At 46.5% G+C, this 10,619-nt stretch overlaps 1 protein-coding gene across 1 annotated transcript in view; it reads right to left on the reverse strand.

Annotated features, from left to right (window-relative positions):
* Window positions 1-333: 333 nt before the first annotated feature.
* B2M (beta-2-microglobulin) overlaps window positions 334-10,619 on the reverse strand; it is a 14,938-nt gene continuing 4,652 nt past the window's right edge. The window contains exons 2-4 of the mRNA XM_015406895.1: window positions 5,631-5,906; window positions 1,491-1,527; window positions 334-741 (exon numbers count right to left, since the gene is read on the reverse strand). Of these exons, the coding sequence (XP_015262381.1) occupies window positions 1,514-1,527; window positions 5,631-5,906 (290 nt within the window). The 3' untranslated portion in view covers window positions 334-741; window positions 1,491-1,513. The remainder of the gene's footprint in view (window positions 742-1,490; window positions 1,528-5,630; window positions 5,907-10,619) is intronic.

Genomic DNA, 10,619 nt, shown 5'->3' on the forward strand with positions numbered 1-10,619 from the left:
AAATAAAGTTATTTTCTAAAAAACCCACTTTTGCAGCATTCACACTCTGCCTGGGGAAGCAAGCTGTGTTTGGGGAAGAGGCAGCAGTGGGGAGTCCTCCAGGTGGCCCAGAGAGCTGAGGGGCAGGGGCTGGACGGAAGTCGGGGGGGGCCTTGGCAGAAAGTCGGGGGGCCACACCCCAAAAACGGCCCACTGTAGCTACAGGCCTGCTTATGACTGAAATTGTGAGTGTGAAGATGCATTGTAGGTAGGCCTAAGGGTGTCATCAGATTATTTCATTGACTAATCTGCCAAACAACCCATCCAAATTAATAGACAGTCACAAATAAAATATTAAAGATCAGTAGGTTTCTTTATTGAAAGAGTGCCATAATCTTTAAAGTTACATTTCTTACATTTATTTATTTATTTCAGTTTTTATTCTGCCCTCCCAAGTGGGCTCAGGGCGAATCACTACAGCAGTACACATGCCAGGTAAGAAAGTGGTTGCGTTCAAACATACACCTTTTTACAACAATATTTCCCTTCACCAGTAAAATCCAAACAAACATCCGGAAGATTTTAATAAAGGAAGTTAAACAAAAGCAACACAAGGCGGGATTACTGTTAAAGTTCAAATTGCAAAATAGGGTGCAATATTTTTTCCCCCCAAAGCAGTAATTTCAAAGTAGGGACAGCACACAAAAAGTGGTTCAGGATAGCATGGCTGGAACGCATCTCAAGTGGCAAAAGACTTCCAATCTGGAGAGAAGGAAAAGATAAGTTTTATATATTTCAACAATCACTGATAGCCCATCCGCATCCCACAGGTTTATAGCAGATGACTAAACCAATTCACATTATACAAACGACATCATTCCAAGATTTCAAGACAGTCCAAAAAAAGGCCCAACAGTTTTACTTGAAGAATGTGAGACATCCAATGGGTCTTCAACATCTTCTTCAACATAAATATCGCGTGTGAGTTTAGCAGGGCACAATCAGGCAGACAATTTAGATTAGTTCTCTCCGAAAAAATGTTCGGTAGCCCACTTTGAATGCCTTTTCTCAGCAACCTTGAACCTTGTTCTCACATGCTTCATGTAAAATTGTTGGGCCTTTTTGGACTGTCTTGAAATCTTCAAATGATGTATTTTGTATACTGATATGTATCATTAACTCGGCTGTATGATTCAGTATTACACTGTCACGTAAGAATTTACAATCCACGTGATTATAATTATTTAACTTTATTAGCGTTTATTCTTCAGTCTTTTTTGCACTTGTAGTTACTTGGACTGTGATTCTCCTTCTTGTTCTAAACCAATTCACAGGCATGTACATCTACTGAGCAAACTGCAAAGTTGTGGGTCACATGGAAAGAAGCCAGAACTTGCTGTGAGCCCCCCCCCCCCCCCCCCCGCTCGTCTTTTTTTTTTTTTTTCTTTCTCTTTTTTGGCCAGCATACAATTCATATGAGCTAAAACTGTTGTGAAATATCTATACTTTACCTTCTTTTCCTCAGGACAGCTGCTCAGAACTCCAACTCTGTAGAAGAGAAGAGAGTCAATATCTATTCAAGGACCATCTTTCCTCTGTTTCAGAATCAGGGCTATTTTGGGGCAGGAACGCACAGGAACGGAGTTCCGGCTGGCTCCCGAGCTGGCCACGTCCAGCAGGAACTAATTAGCATAATAGGCCACACCCAACAGCAGAAATTTATTAGGATTGGCTACATTAGGGGTGTGTGGCCTAACATGCAAAGGAGTTCCTGCTACAAAAAAGCCCTGTGTTTTGACAATAAACAAAGTAAACAGAAGAAGAACCAAAAGTTGGGTGTGGCTGGATGACCACACTTCTGGTAACATGGGGGTGTGGCCTAATATGCTAATGAGCTGTGCAAATCATGGGTGTGGCCTAATATGCTAATGAGTTTGTGCTCTTGGGTGTGGTCTATTATGCTAATGAGTTCCTGCTGGCCTTTTTCTACAAAAAGAGCCCTGTCAGAATAATAGTACAGCCCTATCCAATTCTACGCAACTATGGCCAATTTGCAAAGGAGGGTGCCAGCTCAGAAGGGCCGTCACTGGCCTTCCGGGAATAATGGGAAGCAACCATTTCATTTCCTGGCTGCCCCTTTTTGTCACCCACTTTCACAGAATATATTTAGATACAACACTCATATAACCAGAAGACACAGGTTACAAGAAAAGCTACAGTTCTTTTTAAAAGGGCTGAGCTATGCATGACTGCAGCATCCGCATGTGTTTATTTCCACATCTGTTCCATTTATATACTATGGACCCTTCTAGGGGGCAGAGGGAGGTCCTCAGCGTCTTCCATGGTAGGCTGAGACCAGTGTTCCCTCTAAGCTGAGTTAGTGTGAGCTAGCTCACAGTTTTTTAACCTCAGGCTCACACATTTTTGTCCTAGCTCAGGAAGTATGGCTCCAGAGCAAACTAGTTTATGTTATAGCCAAATCTCTTGCTCACAACTTTAATGCCAGGAGCTCACAAAGTAGATTTTTTGCTCACAAGACTCCACAGCTTAGAGGGAACATTGGCTGAGACTCGCCCAGACTCAACCGTTCTCATTAAGTTTCCCTTTATTGCCAGTCCAAACAGGTCTCCACATAATCGTGGCTCCTTTCATCCCCCTTTAAAACCTTAGGGGGCTGAGTTGTGCCTCTGCTTTGGGTGGGCTCCCCCAGGCCTGGTTCTCTTATCTTGCCCAAGGCCACAACTCCTCCTCTAGGTCCCCCTCCCTCCCTCCTCTGTCCCTTCTTGGCCTTTCCCCAGTCAGCTTGACTTCCTCTCCCTCTCCATCTCCCCTGACGTTTCCCTTTTATATCCCTGGGGAGGCTCCGCCCACAGTGGGCAAGCCCAGCTCTGCCGCTCCCTTCTCCGAGCCCTGTTCAGCTCCTCCCTTCTCCAGGCCCTGTCCATCTCTTAACCCCTTCACTGCCTTGCCCCACCCTGGCCACAGTTTGCCTTCCACTAGCCAGAGACTTTTGCTGCCAGCCACTTCCCCAGCTGGAAAAACTCTTGTGCTCAGCAGTTGATCTGTGTGTGGGGGGGCTCTCTTTCAGGTGGCGCTCCCCACTCTTGCTGGAGCCACTGGGCTGCTTCTGCCATTCCAAGCGGTGCCCTGCCCTGCGGCAGCTGCCGCCGCCTTTGGCCCAGGAGCCTGGCCCTCCCCTGGCCTCCACTCCCACATCTGTGCCAGTCACATAAAGCAGGGGGATGGGTCTATTTTGACTCGATAAAGAATGGGTGACTGAGAGGTGCTGACTCCAGCAACAGCGGAATCAAACAGAACTGGCAAGAGCCAAGTGAAAAAGAAATATCCTAACAAGATTGCATGTAAAGGATGGACAAGTGTGTGGTGCTCCACCGAGTAATTATTGACTTGTTCCAAGAAACCCTGATTGGAGCCGTATCTAGCTGTACAGAATGCATATACTGAAACAGAAGTGTGTCCCATGGAACCCTTACAGTGAGGTCCCCAGCAGATGGTTTCAGAGGGTAGCCGGGCTGGTCTGCAGAAGAATAGCCAGATACAAGTCCAGAAGCATCTTAGAAACCAACAAGACATTCAGGGTATGACTCTCAAAAGCTCATAGCCCAATAATCTCATTGGTCTCTAAAGGTGCTGCTAGACTCGTATCTAGTTGTCCTCAGCAGAGTTACACCTTTGGATATCCAAGGAAGTCAATGAGCTGGGAACGGTGCGGCTTTGCTTATGGCTGCAACAGAGGAACTAACAAAAGGGGCTAACGACTAAATAATGGAAGCTAAGCAGGGTCGACTCTGGCAAGTACTTGGATGGGAGACCTCCTTGAAATACCAGAGGCAGGAGGTGAGGGCATGCTTTATTCAGCCACCTCTCTGAAAATCCCCCAGGCCCCCAGTACGGGTCAATCACCAGAGGTCTACGTGACTTCCATGTGCACGCACGTATGAAAAATACAAAAAAACCCAGAGCAATATAAAAACACATCGTACGTTAGAAACACAACTAAAATATATGTGTGGGCTCTTTTTGCAGCAGGAACTCCTTTGCCTATTAGGCGACACACCCCAAATGCAGCCAGTCCTCCAAGACCTTACAGTAGCCCCTGTAAGAAGAGCTCTGTAATCCTAATATGCAAAAGAGTTACTGCTACAAAAAGAGCGTGGGTATATCTATGGAAAAAGTGAGGAACATCAATAGAAAACATAGGGCAGGAAGGAGGGTCAATAGCAAAAATCTATAAACAGTGATTTATTCCCATGATTAAATTGTTACATGGTCATTTATTTATTTATTTTTACTGTGGAAACCAGTGTTCCCTCTAGGCTGAGTTAGTGTGAGCTAGCTCACAGTTTTTTAAGCCTCTGCCTCACTCATTTTTGTCTCAGCTCAGGACAGATCATGGCTCCAGAGCCAACTAATTTATGCAGCAGCCAAATCTCCTGCTCACAACTTTAATGCCAGTAGCTCACAAAGTAGAATTTTTGCTCACAGGGCTCCATAGCTTAGAGGGAACGTTGGTGGAAACCCATCACATGCTGGAAAATCCCCCAAATCTTTCCCTGGCAAACTCTCCGATCAATGCATGGCCCAATCTGCATCTAGCATTTGCTCCAGTGTTTTACCAAACCCAGGCTGGGACTGAAATTCCCCTCTACATTGCAGGCCACTTTCATTTTGTCGGATTTTATGGCCGTGTCCAGACTACACGCACTTTCACCTCGTTTGATCTCTCGGTTTTATGGTAGCCGTCTGCATAGATTTATGGCCGTTTTATGGCCATTTGGGGTGACTGCGTTGGCCCAGGGTATTTGAGCTGCATCTTTTTCTGTTCTGGTGTGGGTTTGGTAAAACAGCGGAGCACATGCTAGATGCAGACTGAGCCTGTGTCTTCTGGAACCAGAGGAAGTGGTTAACAGTGGTTGCTTCTCTGTTTTCCTCCGGCAAGATGCACTGATAACCACGCAGCCACGGACTGTGTTCCGTTCACCATTATTCACAGCTACGGTGAATGGGTGTGTGTTTGGTGGCTGTCAACATGAGGGACAACAAGGTTCATTTGAAGTCCAACAGCTGGCATGCTTTTTGTTGTGGGTTGTGCAGGGCTATTTTTGGGCCGGAACGCACAGGAATGGAGTTCCGGCTGGCTTCTGAGTTGGCCACGCCCAGCAGGAACTCATTAGCATAATAGGCCACACCCAACAGCAGAAATTCATTAGGATTGGCTACATGGGGGTGTGTGGCCTAACATGCAAAGGAGTTCCTGCTACAAAAAAAGACCCTGGGTTTTGACAACAAACAAGGTAAACAGAATAAGAAGCAAAAGGTGGGTGTGGCTGGATGACCACACTTCTGGTAACACGGGGGTGCGGCCTAATGTGCTAATGAGCTGTGCTGTCAGGGGTATGGCCTAATAAGATAATACGTTTCTGCTGTTGGGTGTGGCCAATTATGCTAATGAGTTCCGGCTGGGCTTTTTCTACAAAAAGAGCCCTGGAGTTGTGTATCGGTGTTTTGCCAGGGTGTGTGTGTGTGTGCTCCCACCAGCCAGGAGACCTCTTTTGTCGGGCTACCTTTCAAGGAGCTGAGACAAAAGGAAAGGGGGACACACGTGGGATCGAAGCTGGAAGAGTGCTCACCGAGTTTGTGCGTTTGGGGTTCACGCAAGGCTTCGTGCTCCACCTTGCAGGCGTACTCGGTCTTCCCATCGAGAGTGATGTTGGCGTAGACGAGCTGATGGAAGGCCCAGTCCTGGTGAAAAGAAAGGTCGCTCTTCTGGCTCTCCATTGGCTTGCCGTTCTTCAGGAGCTCGATGCTGATTTTGGGAGGATGGAACCCATCCACGTAGCACTGAAAGGTGTTCTCCTTGCCAATCTCCGGAGGATAGCGGGTAAACACCTGCACTTTAGGCCCTCCTGGAGAAAATTGGAAAGGCCAGGAGACGCAAGATGAGTGACACAGGTGATCATGCAAAGCTACCTTCTCCTGAACTTACACATTCGTCTGTTCAGGTCCGTCTTGTCTACTCTGTCAATGGCTCTTCAGGGTGCCAGGCCCTGAGATCCTTCACATCAACGACTCCCTGATCATTGCTGACTGGAGAGGCCTGGGACTGAACCTGGGACCTTCCGCCCGCCAAGCAGAAGCTCTGCCCTGAGCCAGGGTCCCTTCCCCACAAAGGATCTTCCATTATGTAGCCTACTGGACAAATTTCCTCCACAGATGTCTCTCCCACAAAAGAATAATGAACCAGAAATTGCTGCAAAAAGTTCAAACTATTACAGAATAATGAAAATAATGAATGGACATTTTGCTGATGTAGTAATCCCAAAATTTCTTCTTTATTTCATAGGTAGAAGACAAACAGCGAGTTTTCAAAGTTCGTTTCGGGGTCTTTATCAAAAATACCACTGTGTTGGAGTAATTATTCACAACATCCAATAGCAGGAATAACAGGAATTTCAAGTTCCAAATGGCTATAGATAGCTCCTATACTAAACACTAGTTCCTTTGCAACTAATGAAAATAATGAATGGACATTTTGCTGATGTAGTAATCCCAAAATTTCTTCTTTATTTCATAGGTAGAAGACGAACAGCTCGAGTTTTCGAAGTTCGTTTCGGGGTCTTTATCAAAAATACCACTGTGTTGGAGTAATTATTCACAACATCCAATAGCAGGAATAACAGGAATTTCAAGTTCCAAATGGCTATAGATAGCTCCTATACTAAACACTAGTTCCTTTGCAACGGACAACATTATTTTCATTATTCTGTAATAGTTTGAACTTTTTGCAGCAATTTCTGGTTCATTATTCTTACTCTGCTGTGCCCTTTATTGTATTCTCCCACAAAAGAAAACACCTGCAGAAGACCCAGAGCCCGGACCAAGAGTAGGGAATGATGCTCAGCAGGTACGGACATGAACGCCATTGAAGAGATGGACGAGAGGGCCAAAGGGAGCCCCGGGAAGACCACGATTTCTGCTTCAGTCGTTATTGTAAAAAGTCTATACCCCGACTCTTCAGTTCAAGGGACTTTCAAGGCAGCCAACCAATAAGAACTAGTAACATGGTTATTGTATTCAATAGTCACACGCATTGTGCAGGGCGTCGGACTAGATGACCCTGGAGAGGTCCCTTCCAACTCTATGATTCTATGAGTGGTGCAGGCCAGTTACAAAAATAGCAAAACCGCAGCATCTCTCCAGACGAAGCAAAGGCTTCTGCGTACTCGGGAGACTCCCCAGGTATGTGGGAAAGTATGACCTTGTAAATTAAAGGAAAGAAGGAAGGTTCCCTGCACACACCCCAACGATCAAGACCCATATGCTCCAGGAGGTGTATAATGTTGCGGGCAGCGCATAATCAAGTGAAGGGCAAAAAACAGAGGGAAACAGCCCGCTCTAGATAGACGCCATCTAGCTTCCAGATTCGGAATTGCTTAGGGCAGGGTTCCCCAACATGGTGCCGATGGGCCCCTGGCACCTGCAAAAGACATTTTCCCCGGCACCCACCAAATGTTTTTAGGAAGTAGGGAAGGCCAGGTGGGGCTTCTGATCAGCCATCTGACTGGTTGAGCGGATTTTTAAAAAGTCGCTCTGTCAGCCACTGCCACCATAGCACCAGAATTTTCGCTTTATGACTGGACATAAACTGTGTATATGCAGAACTTAAAAAAATAATAATAATACGATCGTTTTAAAAGGCATCCTGTTAAATCAGAGCTTTTGCCTGAAATGTTTTAAAGTTACTGCTAGAGTTATACATGACCTCACTTCCTAAAATTTTGTGGTTGGCTTTATTTATTTATTTATTCATTTATTACTTGGGCTCAGGGCTGTTTACAACAGAATAGGACAATAAATAATCTGGATTAAGTTAAAACCAATAATAAAACATAATGCAGGGTCAATAAGTAAAACAAGCTTTTCCAAGGGGGCGAGGAATTTCAACAGAAAAATTGCAACTTCCCATAGCCAGTTTGGTGTAGTGGTTAAGTGCACGGACTCTAATCTGGGAGAACCGGGTTTGATTCCCCACTCCTCCACTTGCACCTGGCTGGATGGCCTTGGGCAAGCCATAGTTCTGATAAGAGCTGTCCTTGAAAAAAGAGCAGTGTCTGTCAAGAGCTCTCTCAGCCCCACCTACCTCACAGGGTGTCTGTTGTGGGGAGGGGAAGGGAAAGAAAATTGTAAGCCGCTCTGAGACACCTTTGGGTTGTGAAGGGTAGGGTATAAATCCAATCTCTTCTTCTTCTTCTTCTTGGGGGGAGGGGATGCCGGAGACCTGAGAGCACCCAGACTACTTGCTGGCCCATCGCTGTCCTCACCCAAATACCTGGTGGAACATCTCTGCCCTACAAGCCCTGCGGAAAGGTAGTAAATCTCTCAGGGCTCGCATATTCTCCAGCAAAGAGTTCCACTGGGGGGGGGGGGGGGCTGAAAAAGCCCTGGCTCTGGTTTAGGACCGCCAGATCTCTCTCGGGTCGGGCACCACCAGGAGATTTTTGCTACCTGAGCATAACGCTCTACTGGGGGCATAGAGAGAGAGGCCGTCCTGAAGGTATGTGGGTCCCTGACCGCTAAGGGCCTTAAAGGTCAGAACCAGCTTCATCTCTTATGGCAGCCATTTTGTAGCTGGCTCCACCTTTTGGGGCAGCCATTTTGAGGTCGCGGCCACCACCCACTGTCAGAATTCCAAAGGCACCCATAGGCTTAAATATTTTAGGGAACCCTGGCTCAGGGGCCTGCTTACAGCCCTTATATAATCCTGGGGATTAGAGGGGGGGGGGATTCCTGAATTGTTTATCTCCCCTACTTGCCATTCACAAAAATCAACTAAAAGCCAATACAGTGAGCCCCAATTAAAACTGCCACAGCAACACGAGTCAATTCAGCACCCGAGTGAATGAGACGGCGATAGAAAAGGCACCAGGGCTTGGGGAAGTGGAGTCCACATTGCTGGCCGTTCAAGCCTCAACAGAGTTCCAATCTTCTAAATTGGTTCAAGTCCACAGAAGGGGCTGTGGCTCAGTGGCAGAGCTTCTGCCTGGCGTGTAGAAGGTCCCAGGTTCAATCCCCGGCATCTCCAATTAGCAAGGCTCAGGGAGCTGGTGATGTGAAAGGTTAACTCTGCTTACACTGCACTGCCTAAACCGTAAATGGCTTGGCACAAAGGGTACCTGAAGGATTCTGTCTTTTCTACCCCAAGCCCACCCATTACGCTTAGCTGAAGACGTTCTGCTGTGTGCTTTGGTGGTGGTGAAAAGTGCCGTCGAGTTGTAGCTGACTTATGCCAATCGGGTGTTCAAGACAAGAGACAGACAGAGGCGGTTTCCCATGGCCTGCCTCTGCATAGCAACCCTGGACTCCCTTGGTGGTCTCCCATCCATCTACTAACCAGGCCTGACCCTGCCTAGCTTCATACGGCATCCCTGCAGGGTTTTTAAATCAAGAGATGGACAGAGGTGGTTTGCCATTGCCTGCCTCTGCGTAGCAACCCTGGCCTTCCTTGGTGGTTTCCTATTCAAGCACTAACCAAATCTGACCCTACTTAGCTGACAAGAGCTGACTAGCCTGGGCCATCCAGGTCCGGGTGCTATGTGCCTTACCTAGAGATGTGAAGGCCCAGAAAAAAAAAAGAAAAATTTTGAGGGAAACCGGGGTATTTTCAATTTTTTTCCTGAAGCCTTTTTGGGTTTTTTCCGAAAAATTGGAAAAATTGAAAAAAGAAAAGAAATTGATTATGGAACATTTTATTTTAACGGAAATTTTACATCTCTAGCCTTACCCACCCAGATATCTTATTTATTTCATTTGTAGATTGCCTTCCTTTCCAGTAGGGACCCAAAGCACCTTACAAGGTTCTCTTCTCCTCCATTTCCCCCTCACAAAAGCCCTGTGAGGTAGGCTAGGCTGAGAGTGTTTGCCCGGGCCAAAGTCACCAGGCAAGCCTCCAGGGCTGAGTAAGGATTCGAACTTGGCTCCCCCAGATCTTAGGCCAACGCTCTAACCATGACACCATCCTGGTCAACAGGTTGGTCAAGCATGTCAGGTGCTCCTTTCCATCTTCCAGGCAACTAGGGTTTATAGCAGATTGTCAGGACAGTCCCTCGTGTGGTAACGCAATGAAGCTGTACCTGGGTTTGGTCTCAGAAACTCCACAAGGAACTCCCCACCATTAAAGCAAAAGTGCAAGGTGATGCACACAGGAGCCAAAAATCCTAAATATAAATACACGTTGATGGTGTGCAGAGACTGATCAAGAGCGAGATCTTGGAGTTGTAGTAGATAACTCACTGAAAATGTCGAGACAGTGTGCGACTGCAATAAAAAAGGCCAACGCTATGCTGGGGATTATTAGGAAGGGTATTGAAAACAGATCAGCCAATATCATGATGCCCCTATATAAATCAATGGTGCGACCTCATTTGGAATACTGTGTGCAGTTCTGGTCACCACACCTTAAAAAGGATATTATAGCTTTGGAAAAAGTGCAGAAAAGGGCAACTCGATTGAAAAGGGTTGGAACACTTTCCCTATGAGAAAAGGTTAAAGCGCTTAGGGCTCTTTAGCTTGGAGAAACGACGACTGAGGGGTGACATGATTGAGGTTTATAAGATTATGCA

The sequence above is a fragment of the Gekko japonicus genome, unplaced genomic scaffold (assembly GCF_001447785.1).
Source record: "Gekko japonicus isolate JY-2015 unplaced genomic scaffold, Gekko_japonicus_V1.1 scaffold1207, whole genome shotgun sequence".
Lineage (NCBI taxonomy): Eukaryota > Metazoa > Chordata > Lepidosauria > Squamata > Gekkonidae > Gekko > Gekko japonicus.